Source organism: Saimiri boliviensis, chromosome 10 (assembly GCF_048565385.1).
Source record: "Saimiri boliviensis isolate mSaiBol1 chromosome 10, mSaiBol1.pri, whole genome shotgun sequence".
NCBI lineage: Eukaryota > Metazoa > Chordata > Mammalia > Primates > Cebidae > Saimiri > Saimiri boliviensis.
The window spans coordinates 71726756-71745434 of NC_133458.1; the positions used below are offsets into that span (position 1 = coordinate 71726756).

The 18679-nt window shown below is 38.1% G+C and overlaps 1 protein-coding gene across 5 annotated transcripts in view; it reads left to right on the top strand.

The window, feature by feature from the left end:
- The window catches only part of DYNC1I1 (dynein cytoplasmic 1 intermediate chain 1), a 328200-nt gene that overhangs the window by 204050 nt on the left and 105471 nt on the right, over positions 1-18679 (top strand). For all 5 annotated transcript variants that reach the window (XM_003921229.4, XM_074379474.1, XM_074379472.1 and 2 more), the window contains 3 exons: positions 1297-1386; positions 8276-8438; positions 10525-10624. In XM_003921229.4, the coding sequence (XP_003921278.1) occupies positions 1297-1386; positions 8276-8438; positions 10525-10624 (353 nt within the window). The remainder of the gene's footprint in view (positions 1-1296; positions 1387-8275; positions 8439-10524; positions 10625-18679) is intronic.

The following is an 18679-nucleotide window of genomic DNA, read 5'->3' on the forward strand; positions in this document are numbered from 1 at the left end:
CGGTGAGCCGAGATCGCACCATTGCACTCCAGCCTGGGTAACAAGAGCGAAACTCTGTCTCAAAAAAAAAAAAAAAAGTTAATATCTAAATTGCAATGCTATACTTTAGATACCTATATTTTTTAAATTTCTATTCCTTCCACAAATCACTTGCCTAGTATTAGTTAGAATTTTGTAAGTTGCTTTTCATGATATACTTCTTTATTTGAGCATTTAAGTATGCATTTATAATGTATTCTAAGTGGTTGGTGCTGAAATTTTGAGTTGATAAATATCAGGATTTATTGGGATAGAAATGGGACTATCCACAGAGCTTAAGATTTTATAGAAGGTCTGTAAATATTTGTTGAATTCATAAATATATGGGGTAGAGGGAGAAGCAAAGTCATTTCCTTTCAACTCTATTTGGACCAATGAAATCAATAACCTACATGGAGTACAATACTGTATTTAAACATTGAAAGCAAATTTTAATTTGTTATATTATTTACGTTTCTATAATCTGGATTTTCTTATGACACCTTGACTCTCTCCTAAACCTTCTACATTGTGTCTGATGCTTTCAAACACTCTGTAATGGAAGGGGCCTCTAGGAGAGGCAAGTTGAGAGAGAGGAAAAATGAGCACACATTTGCATAGGGCAGGAAGGTCACTCTGACATCTGGCAGGGGTAGCCAACTCAGTCATCTTGTTAGTCTCATTAAATTCACATTAATGCATGAACTGCTCTGAATGTGTAAATACTATTTCGGGTTGTTTTCTCCCAGACCAGTGGCATTGACTTTGGGGCCCTTCCCCTTGTTGTTTACTTGCCAGTGGCATTTGACCTGGGGTCAGACCTATATTTAACCCTTTCCTGTAGGTCAAAAACAAATTAATTTGGTGAGAATTAAATTGGAAATGAGTCATCTGTACAACAGGTGTTCCCTGTGGAAAATGTGGTCCAGGTGGAAACATTTTAAAATCTGTTCCTGGGCTATCTTCGAAGAAGCTTCAGAGGTCAGAGAGGCAATTCCAAGACATCCCACGTGGCGAGGGCCTGGAGCTGGATGTACAGGTGTCCACTCAGCATGGTTTTCTCAGCAGCTTGGGGAAATTTTCAAAGAGGCCCCTTTTGGAGATAATTTATTCATAAATTCATGAACATTTAATCTTGGGCATTCGTTGTGGACTGATTTACTTAGATGTTGCCTTAAATGATGAGAACTTTACCCTTTACCCCTACCTCCCACTGTCAACCAAAGACTTTGATTTTGAGGAAAGAAAATACTGTATTTTTCTCTTTCTTTTTTCTAGAGGATGAGGAAGATGAGGAAATGGTGGAACCTAAAGTTGGCCAGGACTCAGAACTGGAAAATCAAGACAAAAAACAGGAGGTGAAAGAAGGTATGGTATCGAAAATAAGTCAAGTAATTGTTTTATTTGCTTTTACCAAAAGACGATATAGCTAAGTAAAAATATAATTTATATCCTCTCTATGGAATATTTTCTATGGTTGTTCAATACATTACATTTAGCAACATAAACCATAATCGCCAAAGAAAGAGTCGTTTCTTTCTTGACTGATAGATACAAATAAAGTGCAAACGTCCACAATTTCAGTAACAATTCTAGTATAATTATTACTAAATAGTGATAAAAGAAAACACTTGTTACCAGCCGTCATGTTATCTTGTCACACCATCATACATTCCCAATGATAACAGTAAAGCAAAGGACTAGATATAATTATTTTGTCAATAAATTTTGAAGTGTTTTCATGTGATCTACGTGAAACATTAATAGCGATCATCGCTATTAATTCTGCTATTAAAATTTTTCTTCTGCAAGTCTGCCTGTATAAGGAGGAACAACCTCTTACATGTTCTGGTGATAATAATAACTAATATTTATTAAGGACTCACTATGCACTTGGCTGTTTCCTAAGCACTCCACAGATATTATTCACTCCTTACAACATCGTTTTGAAGCAGATAATATTATTACCCCTATTTTATAGGCAGAGAACTACAAAGAAAGAAGTCTAAAAACTTATCCAAGGACATACAATGTACAAGCACATGAGCCAAGATTTAGAGTCGAATCTAAAGCCCGTACATTTCACCCTGTTGCCTTCCTCATGATAGCACTGTGTCTATAAGAAGAAAGAAAGAAAAGAAAAAGAGGGACAGGAAATATTACAGGTGACATTTCCTTACACACCCAACTTTGGATTACTTTGGGATTCTCAGCCCACGGAGACAGAAGAGAATTTTGAATGTGTCTTACTTGCTGACAAATGGAGAGTGGGACCTGAGAACTGAGTGTAGATTAAGAAGCTTCTTCTGTATTTCTCACTGAGTCTTCCAAGTATAGATCAATATAACTCTGATTAGAAGCTCATTTGATTTGTAAATTTTAAAGATGGTTGTGGCTCTGGCACAGTGTGGCAGATGTTCAGCACTGGGGACTTAATACGTATTGGAATTAATACGTATTGGTCCCATGTACTCACTTCAACACCCTGTGCTCTCATGAGAAAATTACAGTAGCCCAAATACCTATTACAGATGACATCCACATCATATGGAGTTAAATGAGACCATTCTTACAAATTATTAAGAATCACTTTATAGTGAGGCTCATTTGAAGTGTGTGAGTGTGGGTTGGCATGTGCGTCTTTTAGTTTTGGTTTCTTTTTTGCAATCTCAGGTATCTAAAAGCCAGTGCAAGATAGTAATGAAAAAGTACAGCCTCTGGAGCCAGGCTACCTGGGATCAGATCTTGTCTCTGTCAGTTGTTAGCTGAGTGATAACTACAGACCGAGTTATTTAACCTTTTCTTGCATCAGTTTCCCCATCTGGCAAACAGAGATAATATGTATCTTCTAAGGTTTTTAAAAAATTAAACAGGGCTAGTGTGGAACAATACTTGGCACAAAGTAAGTGTTACATAAAAGTTTGCTAAATTATCATTAGTAGTCTTGCCTTGCAGTGCCTGGGTCTATACCTGGTTTCTAACCTGGTGGGAATGGATGCCCTTGGGGGCCCCAGCTCTCTGTTCTCAGCTTTGCCATATCCCATAGCTTTGAAATGACATGGTTACAGGGGCCCCAGCAAGTACATTTAAAAGAATGCGGAAATACCAGTAGAGATGCAAGCAAAATCCTTTAAACTCATTGGAGAACTATTGTTAAGGGTCTTATTTCTGTTACTGTGCCAGATGTCAGACATTGAGAAGTTCAGTCACTTTCAAGTTCTAGGGTATGAGTAAGTCTTAGGAGAAGATTCAGCATTTTAACAGTGGCATCCGCAGAAGACACAATGCTTACTCTTTCTGAGAGTCTAAATGAATTTGATGGAAGAGATCTCACATTTAAACTTATACTAAAAACATCCTTTTTTAAAAAAAAAAAGTTGGTGAATAGAATATCATGATTACAGGTGCAGCAAGGGACAAAATAAGTCAGGCTCTATTAAAGTACTCCTTTACCATTTGCAAAATATTCTCAAAATATACCTGGTGATAAGGAGCCAGGGTATATTTTGTGTGTCTTGGCCTGGGTTCCTCATCACCACTACCCCAGCCCTAATCTCCAAATCATCTTCTCCAGCAAAGCAAAGCAACCTCCTTCTTAAGTTCCAAGTGAAAACACCCTTCAGTTTTAACTGTTATTCATGCTTCATGGAATTGATTAAAGTCATGTTAAAAGTCCAAAAGAAGTTTGAAAGAACGTTTCCTGTTCTTGCTGCACTGTGTGCCTTATTCTCCATTAATGGCTTTTCTGCAAATTAGCACATAATGGGTTAAAAGCATGTTTATGTTGGCATCAAACTCTGGCTTTTTTTTTTTTTTTAAGCAAGACAGTATTTTGCAAACGTTCGAAAGAATCTCTAGCAGATATAATCGTGGCGCCATTCACACGACTGCAGAGTAGTTAGGGCTGTGTCAGCACTTCCATTATGAACTCTGCGTTTCAGGGATTTATTACTCAGCCATAAAAATTTACTCTGGGCTGAAACTTGACATACACAGTTTCAAACCAGGGAACACATTTTTGAGAAATCTGGCTTTTTGTTTTTGGAGTGAAAAGGAAGAAAAAAATGGTGAGGGGGACATGGGGAAAACAATCAGCACTCACTCACTAACTTTTGACATTTTTGCCCATGTGACATCAAAATGCCTTATACAGTAAAGAAATACAGTTTTGACTTATTACTGTTTACTTTTTTCTGCAATAGAATAGGAAAACAGCAGATATATTTCATCTTATGATCAAAGTTTAGAAAACTTCTATATGTCAGTGCCCTAGTATCTTCATGTTTAGAAATTCAAAACAATGCAACTGGGAAACTCTTTTGTAAATACAAATGAACTCATAAACCTCACACTGACTTCAGAGAAAGATATCCTTCGCTTTTAGTTTGGTTTGGTTTCCTTGCTGCTGTTTATGAACTGATTTCACTGTAAAATTCCCATGAGAGCCACTGTCCTTATTTAATCTAATGCTTTTCCTGGCTACATGGGTTTATTTATTTTTTTATCCCTTAGATATTCTTGAAAAAATTTTTAAATAATCTTATTGAAATTTAAAGCTACTTCACTGAAACAAGTCAAGATGTACTTGTAGATATTTTTAAACTAACTTTTAACATAGAATGAGATACTTAAAAACTCAGTATAAGTTGTGAAATTCATTATGAATTGTACATTTTTATACAGGAAAAAAAAATCACCAGAAGGCTAGAACGCAAAAGATATAGTTTAAAGTAGTGTACATTAATTAAAAAGAATGACAAAGTCTACATTGAGGATACCAGGAAAGGTCAGTAAAACATAAGAAATGAGATACAATCATGCTTGAAAGAAACATTTGAAAGTATTTTTATATATAAAAAACTAAGAAAAATTAATATATCTGCAATAAAAAGTAGACACTCAGTGACATTTATATTAGATTTTAATTTTGCAGGCCACAAGTTCATGGATTAGTCTGTCTTCTGAATTTCAGGTATTCAGTAAAATTTCTTTTGTATATCTTATTCAGGCTCAATATAATTGTTTGGTTAAATTTTGGTAAATTTGAAAATTTTCTTATCATTTGGATTATATGTAAGTCATATCAATGCATTCTACTTTTCGTAAAGTAGAATCTACTTTTTCTTAAAGTGCTCTTTAAATGCACCAAGTATTGTTAGCTGTCACTTTTTGGCAGAAACACTCCATGTTTTGTGTTGTGAAAACAAAGAAAAAATCTGCTATAATAATATTTTCTGCTTAATTTATAAGAAAAACTATTATCCATGCCCACGTTTTGTTTTGGTATGTCCTTTGCTATTAAATTCTTACCTTCTTAATACCATGAACTTGTTTAAAATAATTTATTAGGTTCCAGGGATAGTAAAAAGCTGTAGAAACAGACACTTCAGGGAGAATTTGGGGTCTATTTGGAGTAAAACAATTCTGCTTCTATTTGTTTATTCCTGTATTTTGAACTTTGTGGATTCCATTAATCAACCAATTTTCTTTCATGAAATATGATGTCTGGTGAGGTTATCTCTGAATACGCCCTTTGGTTGTGGTTCCTGGATGCTCTGTTATGTTTTCATTATATTGTAACAATACTTATCGATTTAAAGTTCTTTAAGTATGGGATGTTTGGTTTATTTAATCAAAAATTACTGTGGCCCTATTTAAGTTGAATATTGTTTATGATTTTTAAAAAGTGCTCATCTGCACATTCATCTGATTATTTTCTGCCAACAAATCACATCATTTGATCCCTGTTCGACATCAAAGCTTAATATAAAATATATCTTTTGTTTGCTTCAGTAGCATTTTAATTTCAAGCCAAATATTGTATTGTTAAACATAGTATCTGGAGAGGCCAGTGCTCCACCTACCTGAACTTGGCCTCTGGAAGCACACTTTGATCAGCCATTTATGTTTCTGTTAAAGAAGAAGTTGTGTGTCTTGAAAGCTGAGATCAAAGTGACAATAAACTACAGGGAAAAAAATAAATTACAGAAAATTACATAGATACCATTTTTTATTCAAGGTAATGGACCTGTAAGGAAAGATACAGGTGAAATAGAAGTGGCTCAAAAAGATAAACAGAGACTAGAAAGATTTTTTAATATCATGAAAAAGAAATAAAGGAGAATAATTCCTACATCTTTAATTTCAAGTGTGTTTCAAGTCATCTATTAACAGTAACCATGGCCAAATGAGTCTTTTTAAATAAGACATTCTTCTTGGCCATAGTATTCTTGTTAAGTCAGGTTTATTAATTTATTTAACAATACTAACCAAAACAAATGGACCTATCATTTTGTAGGGTCTTTTCCCTTTTGCCTAGTTCCATTTTGTAGTTTTATTATATTCTGGAGTGAAATAATTCAAATGTCTCATTTATAGTTTTAGAAAGCAGACTAATAAATTACTACTTAATTACTAATTATCGAATCCCAGCATATTTATCTTTAATCCTTAAACCAGACTTAAAGTTTAGGTATCATCTCCATTTCATAGATAAAACTGCTGCCCAGAGAGCTTCAATGCATTGATTAAAGAATCAAAGTTAGCATATGGCAGGGTGCTTGATTCCAGGTTGGTTTCATAGAGTTCTTTGTTACTCATGACCTCCACCTCTTTCCCCACTACCTAGCCAAACTCTGAGTGTGAACATTGCCTGATTCACCATTTCAAAAACTAGTGTCTCAGTAGCACTGCTCAGTAGAAGTTGATGGGGGTCCTTGGAAAGTCCCAGTACACATTGGAATATTTAGGGCTCTGGAGACTTAGGCAGCAAAGAAATATTTCTAATTATATTTAGGACTGTTGGAAACTATGGAGTGGACTGTGTTAGGAGAAAGTCTTCTGCTATAATAGATGAATCACATGTTGTCCTAATATTTCCTGGAGAGTATTTCTTAAGGTATAAACCAACTACATCAGAGTCATTCTAGTTTCTTGTACGAATAGAGGTTCTCAAGTTTCTCTAGACACCCTGCATCATGGTCTGGGGCAGGGAAGGGAAGGCTAGAAAGAGGGAGATATTATGAACATTGGATCCACTGCCATGACTCAGTAGAAGGGCTTTTTGGCACTGCAGATTTCTTAGGCTTCAAGATGTTATGTAGCACTTTCATAAAACATTATGCTACAGGTGATAGTACCTAAAAGATTCTTCTGACGATGTGGCCAGGTAGAAATCGATCTGGTTATTAGGATGGCTGTGGAAGTGCTTGGGAAAACCTGTGGGTGAGTGATTCCACCAGAGGCTCCACCTGTGATTGTAATGCACTACCCTCCTCCTATAAGTTTAACTTCAGGAGCTCCTGTACCACTGAAAGAGTAACTAATGAATATTTTATCGGAGGCTCGTTCCACCAGAGTTGAACTGGGGTTCCTGAAGAACCACAAAGGTTCAGCTGGCAGTTTCTGCCCTTGAGGGTTTTCCAGTCTGGAGAGTTCCTAATCCCTTCCCTATAGTTTTATGTAAAACATACAACTGAAGGAATGGTTTATGTAACCATATGTTGACTCTAAGGTGAGTTCACTTTCAGAAACTATGACATAGTGCTAGTTATTTGATCTCTTTATCTCATTTTTTATCTTCAAATTTAGTTTGATAAGATTAATCATGGTAGAAAAGTAAGGCAGAAAAACAATTGTGGGTTGTTTTATAGAAGCATTTATTTGTTCCATGTGTTTATCTAAAAGCCGAAGATCTTGAGTGAAAGCAGGTTTGGAAGGATACATTTTTGCTTTAGAATATAATCTATATAACAATCAGTTAGCCTTACCAACTAACCATTTAAAATAAAATGAATTTACAAATTTACTCAGTAGAAAGAGGAAAGGTACTATGTGGATCATATTATAGAATGTTCCTAATTATTTAATATTGCCAGCTTGACAATAGTACAATAGCATATATAAATACATAGTTTTGTAAATTTATCTATTATGCCCTATTTGAGCTGTTTTTCAAGTTAAAAAAATTTAGAAATGATTGCTAAAAACACATCAATCTATATTTATTTGTAATCTTCTTCAACTCTTCAAAATAACATTTAGACCAAATATGCAATCTTTTTGTGGGGACATCTGCAGGAGCCTTTGGTGTGAATTTATAAATAATTTAGAATCAATATTAACAATGGTTTGTTTCACTGTGTCTTGTCATGCCTTTGTTAAGCAGTCTCTCTCAAGAGTTGGGTTCCTCTTGATAAGTTTTAATTGTCCCTTTTTTCTTCCCTAACAATCTCTTTTACATAAAAAATAAATAAAGCCCCCCCAAGGGAGCTGACAGAGGAAGAAAAACAGCAGATCCTTCATTCAGAGGAGTTTCTCATCTTTTTTGACCGGACAATACGGGTAATTGAAAGAGCCCTGGCTGAAGACTCCGACATCTTTTTTGACTACAGCGGCCGAGAGTTAGAGGAAAAAGATGGGTTAGTCTCTTGTGTGCATTCTTTAAAATATAGTGTAAGTTATCTGTTAATTCTAAGTTTATTTATGTTCTGACTAGGCAAATTCAAAATTAAGAAATCAGAGGAGGGTGAAATTTTGGAATTCATCTTGCTGAACAGCTTTGACTGTGGGCTTGGTGATAAGTTCTGGCTTAGAGCTTCCCTCTAATTATCACGTGCTTCTGTGAAATGCTTTTCAGCTTGGTATCTGGGGAACAGTCCAGGTGATAGAGACTGGCAGAGTCACATGCATTATCCTTTAAGAAAACATTCTTGTAAGCAGCAAAGGAAATTTGTGTTGTATCTACTAGATCCGATGTCTAAGCAAATAGGAAACTGAAGAAAATAACATGAGGTGTGGGAGAAGTTAACTGATGTGGGTGATGATGAATAGAGACTGGAAAATGTTTCCTCTTTTTGGTACCATAAAAGTATGCCTATGTGTATATGCCTTTTAGGAAACATATTAATATATGCAAGAATATATTTACAGACAACAGAAAACTAATCAATAAAAGCAAGTGTCCCTAAATGACTTCCTCTATGACTATGGCATAGGTGTTGGAAAAAGCCGTGACTGTCAGCAATCATCATGGGGAGAACAGGAGGGACTCTGTGAGCCTTATACAACATAAATATAGCTGTTCTCTGCCATATATTTCTTTTGGCCAAGAATGATATTTGAAGGTAGTATCACTTGCCTTTTTCATTAGACCTGATTTTTTTTTTTACCATTTCTAAAATCCAAATACATTCTTAAAGGACAATGTCTTATCATCACTGGGGATGCTCAAGGGAATGTAACAGAGGCATAAAAAACTATTTCAAAAAGGAGTTCTGAACATGTTCTCAACAGTAGGCAGCATCTTTAGACAACCTTGAAGAGACAACAATATTTTGAATATACATACTCTGCAATCTTTGTTTTCTTTTGCAAAGCCATTGTTCTCTGACTTACTTGATTTTGTTGGTCCTATTCCCCTCTGTGTCCCTGGCTCAGTATTACCCTAGGCTACTGGCAGAACTTGTGTGTGTGTGTGTGTGTGTGTGTGTGTGTGTATGCAGATATATATATTGCTTGAGTTTGCAATGGTGGAGCTGAGGAAGGGTTGACAGAAAAAAACCATCATATTAAGTTTACTAATTCGAGACCAAATAACTTGTTCGGAAGCCAGGTCATCCAGTCTGAACAAGAGCCATATAAGTTAAGTGATGCAGGGTGCAAGCCAGCAGTTGAAGCAAATGAACAGAGGAATCTTGGGTGTAAAAGAATTTCTAAACCAAAGCCCAAGCAACTTAGGCAGCTTTTTATGCAGATCCCATAGTTCTTGGCCCAGAACAAACATTACTCGATTTAAATACTCAGCTCATGAAGCAGCTGCATAACCAGCGCTGAGTTCCTTGAAGCAGCCGTTATGGCCAGTTGAGTGTCAGCCAAGTAAACACTGTCTGAAGCGCAATCTTCCTAGACTCGGATGTTGTTTTGGTCCATGCCAGAAGGGTAAGTATCTGGAACATATCTGGTGAATCCTCCACTGTCTACCACACCTGTCTCATGGTAGAAATTACCACTTACTATTGAGTGAGGAGGCTACTGCTATAGCCTATCAGAATTTACAAGTAAATAAAAACATACTTATTGTTTCTGGTCTAAGAACAACAAATAAGATGGTATCAATATCAAAGAATCCTCTAGTTTGCTGTGCTCCCTTGATAGCGAGAGATTTCTGATAAACCCTGCTTCAGGGAGAGCCTCTCCCTGAAAGGCTCTGGCCTGAAGGAGGGTTGGAGAAAGCTTGGAACTGGTCAAGATGGGAACTTGAAACAAATCTGACATTTCATAACAGTCTTGGAACAACATGTGGAAACCCTTTTTGGGCCAGATTAGAAAGAGCTTTTCATAAAGATGACCATCTTTAGTTCATTAATTTTTATCAGGGTGTGCAGTCTAGATTAACATTCTGGCTTCAGAGAGTATTGTGTGGAGACTTTTGCCACATCAGTGTTTCAATATGACCAGTGTAGAAAGAGATCCCCATATTTATCTCTGATGTTTAAATCCTCCTAGGGATGTTCAGGCTGGAGCCAATCTTTCTTTCAATCGTCAGTTCTATGATGAGCATTGGTCCAAGCATCGAGTGGTCACTTGTATGGACTGGTCCCTCCAGGTAAGAGGCTTATGTTCTCATGGCATTTGTATAAAAAAATAATAAAAGATTTATTACTAACCTACAACTTCTTCTCTATGCCTGTTGGGTTTTTTTTTTTTCCTCATTTTATTGCAGTTTCAGTTTCAATTCTCTACTCAGTAATTTATATTTATAGAGTACCTACTGTGTGCTAGGTACCAGACAAGAAACCAGATTGTTTTGTCCACGAAACTGCTCTCATTAAGATTACCATTGATTTCCTACTTGTCAAATCCTGTGGATATTTTTAAGCCATCTGTCCTGACCTCTCTTTGTCAACAGCTTAGTCAGCTTCCTTGTGCCTAGAGAAACATCTTCCTTCCATTGAGCTCTCACTACTCCTCTTTACTCTCTCCTAGTTCTCTGACTTCTCCAAGCCTTCTTTTTCCTCTAATCATCCTTAAGGTCCCTGTGGTCATGCCCTGAATCCCTGCTCTTCTCCCTAACATGCTCTCTGCGGGAGATCTCTTCCATTGCTAAAGATTCAACCATGACCATCCTGTTTATATCTCCTGCCCAATCTCCCTGCTGAATTGCACTTTGTACACCAGACAGAGCCATTATTCTAGATGTCTCATAGAATCCTAAATGAATTATTAACTCATTATTTCCATATATCCCAAATCCTTTTTTGCCTATTATATGATCTTTATGTTAAAGGCACCACAATATACCCAAGAGCCTAAAGCAGAACTTTCATCAACATTGCCAACTTCCACTTGTCTTCCAGAGCCAGTCTGTCACCAAGTCTTTCCATGTCTCCACTCATATATTCATCATCTAATACTATTCTTAGCCCTCAAACTGGTATTTCTACCTTCATACTTGTCCACGTTCTGTTTTCCCCTCTGGAAATCTACCCAAATAATCTTTCTCAAATAAAAACCTGATCACTGGCCAGGCACGGTGGCTCACGCCTATAAACCTAGCACTTTGGGAGGCTGAGGCAGGTGGATCACCTAAGGTCAGGACTTTGAGACCAGCCTAGCCAACATGGTGGCACCCTGTCTCTACTAAAAATACAAAACTTAGCCAGACGTGGTGACAAATACCTGTAATCCCAGCTACTTGGGAGGCTGAGACAGGAGAATTGCTTAAACCTAAGAGAAAAATATTGCAGTGAGCTGAGATTATACCACTGTACTCCAGCGTGGGTGACAGAGTAAGACTCTGTCTCAAAAAAACAAAACAAAATAAAAACCTGATCTCTTCATTCCCTAGACTAAAACTCCCCATTGCCCACAGAAAGAAAGTCTAAGGTTATTAGTGTGGCATTCAGAGTCAAAGCAGGCAAATTTGCCAAAAGCCGATTTGCTGAATGTCCAACTCAGCTAGGTGACAATATACCAAACACTGAGTGGGCAAGTAACCTATACAAAGGCACACAGCCTAGTGGGGTGATGTCAGAATTTGAACCTAAGCATCTGATGCCTGAGCCCACATTTTTAACAACAATGTTTCTTCCCACGATAGCACTGACATAAAAACAGTGATAAAAGCAGGAATGATTATTCCTAGGCACTTACACACAGCACGGTTTCTGCTTTCTTGTTATCAATGCTTTTATTGGGAATAATAGAGCTAGCTTTTAATTTATTTTTCTTATATGCAAAGCACCATGACAGCTGCTATGAAGGCTTTCTTATTTCCCCCTCATAAAAATCATAGGAAGCAGCCACCCTTCCTATTTCCATGTCATATTTGAAGAAACTGAGGCTCAGAGAAGCTAAGTAACTTGCTGAAAATCACTCAGGGTATGGTAGAGTGGGGATTTATAACCAAGTATTTTATCATCCCAAGGCATATGCTGTTAACCACTGCCTCCCACAAAGGGCTTCTGGATCTGCAACTAAAAGAGCTTGTAGGTGCAGAATGAAATGGGTCAGATACCATGTGCTCTCAGAGTTCAGTGGAGTTTGGAATCTGGTCTCTGGTCAGACAGAGCTTCTCAGAAGACTGGGATTTAGACAAATGGAGGAAGAAGAGGGTGTTCTAGGCAGAGCTATAAAATGTGTAAGTCCCAATTAATCCTATTGGAGAACAGAGGAACAAAAGAGGGGTGTAATTCCCCATAACTGGACCCTCATCAGCCATCAAGTGGGTGAGTGTTCTTTCCTCTTGAATTCCCTTTTATATCCAAACAACAAAGCACACAGTGCATGATCATGCAGAGACTAAGATAAGCAGGGTTTGCCCAGCCACTTTCCGCCAGTGTGTGGGTGGTCTCTGAGCATGCTTGGGTGTGTGCAGAGAAATCAGATCCAAGCCCAAGGAAACACTTAGCTCAGCTTGTTCACTTGTTCAGAGCCGGGAAGTTACACAGGAACCTTATCTGACACATTCCTCAAGGCAACTACAACCTTGTTCCCGTGTCAGCTGATAACACTCCCTGAGGAGGCACAAGGCAGGGCCAGTCCCTGTCTTGCCCCAGTAGGTGATGGGCCACATTGCCCATGGATGTATTTCCACACAGGGTCTTGCATGATGTTTGTGTTGCAGGAAGTGAAGTTGGAAATAACAGAAACTCTACCATGGAGAGACCACATTTATTTTCCCCTATTTTTTTTTTTTTTTTTTTGAGACGGAGTTTTGCTCTTGTTACCCAGGCTGGAGTGCAATGGCACGATCTCGGCTCACCGCAACCTCTGCCTCCTGGGTTCAGGCAATTCTCCTGCCTCAGCCTCCTGAGTAGCTGGGACTACAGGCATGCGCCACCGTGCCCAGCTAATTTTTTGTATTTTTAGTAGAGACGGGGTTTCACCAGGATGACCAGGATGGTCTTGATCTCTCGACCTCGTGATCCACCCGCCTCGGCCTCCCAAAGTGCTGGGATTACAGGCGTGAGCCACCGCGCCCGGCCTATTTTCCCCTGTTTTTGTGTGACCTGCCCACCTATGCTGTGGGGAAGAAGTTTGCAGTTTTCAAAAATGTATTGTATATGAGGCATAAGAAAAAGAGATTAGAACCCTTAGCTCCTACATCACACTTTTGTGGGTTTCAAAGGACTAGGGTTACATGCTTACGCGATAAAGAGAACTTTTGATGGGTTTAGATGCAATCCAATGATATTAAGAAAGAAGAGAGATAGAGGAACAGTGTTGGTATGTAATGGTGGCATATATGTCTAGGATGATTTCCTGAATGTAACAGAATAGAACTGAGGGGGAAAAAAGGAAGAAATTACAAGGTTTCAGCATAGCTTTGCTTTGGTCTCCTGGGCTTCATAAACGAGAGCACTTTAACTTTGAAATATTTGCAAAATATCATCAAACATCATTCCTTGGAAGAAATCTGGGAATTTGGATGATTATGTCGACTTTGCCACCCATTGAAAATTATTTAGCACAGTGAGTCAATAATACCATCACTACCACATGACAGAGATTTCAGATATGTACAGAACTAGACTCATGATCTTACTCCCACCATGTATACTCCTCTCACATGTAAATTGTATATTCCACTCCTGTAGTCATCCAAGATGCAAACCTGAGTAATCTTTGGCAGCTCAGTTAGTTGCTAAATCCAATCAATTACAAGAGCAAAAAGATTTCTACTGACACCAATGCAAATCCACGAACATGGATTTGACACCTACTTTATGTCATGCCCCCTACTTCTTGCTTATGTTAGGGAACATCTTCTTACTGGTCTTCCTACTATCAGTCTCTGTAAGGTTAAGTCAGTATAAGTACTTTTACCAGATTAATTAAGTAATCTCTGTAAAGATTACTTCAACACACTCTGTATCGACTTGGGCAAGTTGCCTAAATTCTCTTGGCTTAAGTTTCTTCATTCATGAAATGATAATAATACCTAACCCACATACATATTGTTAGTATTAAATGAATTAATGCATATAAAGGACTGATAATTTGGCTAGGCTCAGTAGCTTAAACCTGTAATCTCAACACTGGGAGGCCAAGACAGGAAGATCACTTGAGCCCAGGAGTTCAAGAACAGTCTGGGCAAATCTCATCTATAAAAAATATAAAAATTGGCCAGGCGTGGTGGTGCATGCCTGCAGTCCCAGCTACTCAGGAGGTTGAGGTGGGAGGATTGCTTGAGCCTGGGAGACAGAGATTTCAATGAGCTAAGACGTCACTACTGCATTTAAGCCTAGGCAACAGATCAAGATCCCATCTTAAAATAATAAAATAAAGGACTGATAATTTTAAAAGCATCTGGTGCATAAGAAGTACTCAACAAATGTGACATAGTAGGGAGAGAAGCAGGAGCAGTATTATCATTATTTGCAAAGTAAGGACTCCTATTGTCCCCCATAATAAAATCCAAAATCATTAGCCAGTACTCAGTGACTTCCGCGATGATGCCTAGAGGCATTTCCAGGCCTTTCTTCTTTTATACAGCTTGGTATAGACTGCCTCCTAGCCAAATATTGATGCTACAATCTGGTATCTATTGGACATGTTCTTCTTCACTGTATAGTTGAAAAAGACTTTACCTTTGTCTAGGTTAAGTAGAAAGAGGAATTTACTGGGGAGCCATTATAGTAGTTAGGGAATCATGAAAAAGATGAAGAACCAAAACTCAGCAATAATAGGAATCTGGGCAGCTTAAGGGACCTCACCAATAGGCTGCTGTTCTTATCCAGACCCCTTTGCCAGCTCCCAGGTCCTGTGTCTCAGTTCAAAGTTTACAATATCCAGGTTAGAGAATGTGATTGGCTCAGCTGACTCAAGCATCCACCCTGCAATTAATTAATTATCTCTGGCAAGTTAGACATCTGTTTACTGGTATAATCTCCAAAGAGAGAGATTCACATGAACCAGGCAGATACCAAGGAGGAGTCTCCTGCACCCGTCTTTGTACTCTTATTCCTACTCTCATCTCTCCTCTCTCCTGATAACCTACCCACTTGAGAAGGCTCAAGGTCTCATTTCTTCTTAGAAATCCCTTTCATTTTCTCTTGCTGCCACACCCCACAACAGTTTCCATGCTGCTGCTGCTGCTTTTTTTTTTTTTTTTTTTTTTTTTTTGATGGAGTCTTGCTGTGTCGCCCTGGCTGGAGTGCAGTGGTACGATCTCCCATCACTGCAACCTCCGCCTTCTGGGTTCAAGGGATTCTCTTACCTCCCTATCCTGAGTAGCTGGGATAACAGGAGGGAGCCACCATGCCTGGTTAATTTTTGTATTATTAGGAGAGAGAGGATTTTGCCATGTTAGCCAGGCTGGTTTTGAACTCCTGACCTCAGGTGATCCACCCTCCTTGGCCTTCCAAGGTGCCGGGAATATAGGCATGAGCCACCATGCCCAGCCCCATGCTTCTACAAAACCTTGCTTATGTCTCTATCTTAGCACATGTCATGGTCTGCTTTTGTAGTTGTCTTGTTTTTTCTACTTGTGTCTTACCTCTCTCCACCTAATGATGAGTTCCTATGGAGAAGAGTCTATTATTCAGGGCATTCTTGTTGCATTTTACCTGTCATGGTGCCTTACATATTTATAGGGGACACTTGAGGCATGCACAGTGGACAGGAAAGGACCAGGCTTTTGAAGCCCAACGGACTTCAAGTAAGGTTCTTGATTTATCACCTATTAGCAACATAGCTGGAATACGTTATTTAACCCAGGACTCTGGGCTGCTTTGTCTGTGGAAATAAGTAAACCATTGCCTACCTTAGAGGGTTATGAGGACCAAATGAATTAACATATCAGGCAGCTCATTGTCTGGTATGTAACAGGCATTTAAAACATGATGGTTCCTTCCTCTCCAGTAAATGCTAGGTTTCTTTTTTTGTTGTTTTTTTGTTTTTGAGATGGAGTCTCGCTCTGTGACCCACGCTGAAGTGCAGTGGCACACTCTGATCTCACTGCAACCTCCGACTCCTGGGTTCAAGCAATCCTCCTGCCTCAGCCTCCCCAGTAGCTGGAATTACAGGCATAGGCCACCATGCTCGGCTAATTTTTGTATTTTTAGTAGAGAAGGGGTTTCACCATTGAGCCAGGCTGGTCTCCAACTCCTGACCTCAAGTGATCTGCCAGCCTCAACCTTCCAAAGTGCTTGGATTACAAGCATGAGCCACTGTGCCTGGCCTAGGATTCATTTATTTGTTAGAAGAAAATGGGCTTGAGACCATATCTGGCAATTACCAGGTAAAATTCTCCTAAGGTAGATATTGGATAATTCAGCCCTATGGGTAAGCAAATTATCATGAATTTTGTAATTTTTTATATTCTCTTTAAAATTATCATTTGAACAACATTTAAGATTTAAGTAATTGTTTAGAGCTTTTTTGGAAAAAGAAAATATGACTAGTCATGTTCAAACAAACAGTGGGAAAAAAAAGACATACTAGAGAGCACTTTGAAATCACAAAAACTTGCATGAGATGAAGTTTAAATTAGTATCTTCAGGCCTTAAGAGTTCAGCTATAGAAATTATGCCAAAGGCATTTCACTGGTAATTTTACTAAAGCACTCCCTGTTTTCTAAAGGAGTTTTAAGGCTAAACAATTTAAAATATTTTTGAATGGAAAAAGAAAACCTGTAAGTGGGTGCCAACGATGAGACACAGATGTAAAGCTGCGGGATATTATTGCAGACACATCTGGCTGCTCCTTGGCCCCTGTGGTAGTGGTGTTGATGTTTATAGAGCTGCCTTTTCACATGTGACATAGTTAAACTTCAGATGGACAGTCTGGAGACTTCCGTGTTTATCTGGATGTTAGTTTCTTTGAATGGGCTTTGAATCAAAGGCCTTTCTTAATAGGCCTTTGATTCATCCGCTGAGGAGCGTTTTTTAATAAAGAATGATTACTTCCCCTGGTGGCCATATACATGTGAATCACCGTATGCTTATACTTCCTCTGCACAACCAGCAAGTTGTAACTCTGCAGCTTTCTTTAGTTGAGGTTGCTGGAAGAATGAATAAGACTTAGATTTAGTTACTTTGGGTAGAAAATAAAAAGTTCATGTTCAAATTTATAAAGGCAATCTTCCGTTAAATATATATACAACATAGTGAAAAAGAAGGAAAAAATTAAATTATAAGAAGAGAGTTATATGATCTGCTATAGTCCTGATGCTATTTTTAATAGAGCTGCCTTATGAGAATCCTAGGTAAGAATGACATTTTCATGAAATATGTCCTAACTCATAAGTACCTCCTATGAGATTTATCCTCAGTTTATTTAATAGCACTCAGGACAGAGTTTATGTAGGGTGGGTAGGTCTTTCTAATACCTAACATCACTATGGAGTCTTTCTTATTATTTTACTGGTTATGTTTCTTGCATTTAAGCCTTTATTTATTACTATTGTTTGACCACAAAGGATGAAATATAAGGCCTTTCTATTGAGCACAGAATTACTAAAATTGAAAATTTTAAATAATTAAAGAAATGTTGGCATGAGTTTATTACATGCTAGGAATTACTAGACCCTGGATTCAGAGATCAATAAAAACCAGTCCCTACACTCAAAGAGCTTACAATCTAGCAAAAGACATAAGTGTAGAAAAAAGTTATAATGCATTTGACAGGTGCTTTAACTGGCAGGGCAGGCACATAATACTAAGGGAGCTGATAATAGGCAAAGAATGAAGTGGATGGTTAAGTCAGGATTGTCTGGAGGACTTTATGCTTGTGTTGAGTCTTAAAGGATGAGTTAAGTATGTAAACAACACAGAAGAGGCATCCCAATGAGAGTGATTATGAGACTCTCATTGAGGTACACAGGTACAAAGGTGTACCTGTGTGCCTCAAAACTAGTCCAGTGAGGCTAGATCCTAGGGTGTGAGAGGTGGGAAGAAAGAGGGAAGATTGTAGGAGAGTGAGCAGGGAAGGCAGAAAATGACAGATTATTAAAGATCCTATGTGACCTGCATTTTGTGTTCAAAGTAATAATGACCCATTAAAGTATTTTAAGCTGAGGAATGACTTAGCCACATAGATATTTTGTAAAGCCTTCCTGATAAAGGATGGAGAGTGGAGTAGGTCAGTATAGGAAGCCATTTATGAAGCTGTTACCTTTGTCCAGATAAGAAATTAATTTAGGAGGTTCTGACCTTAA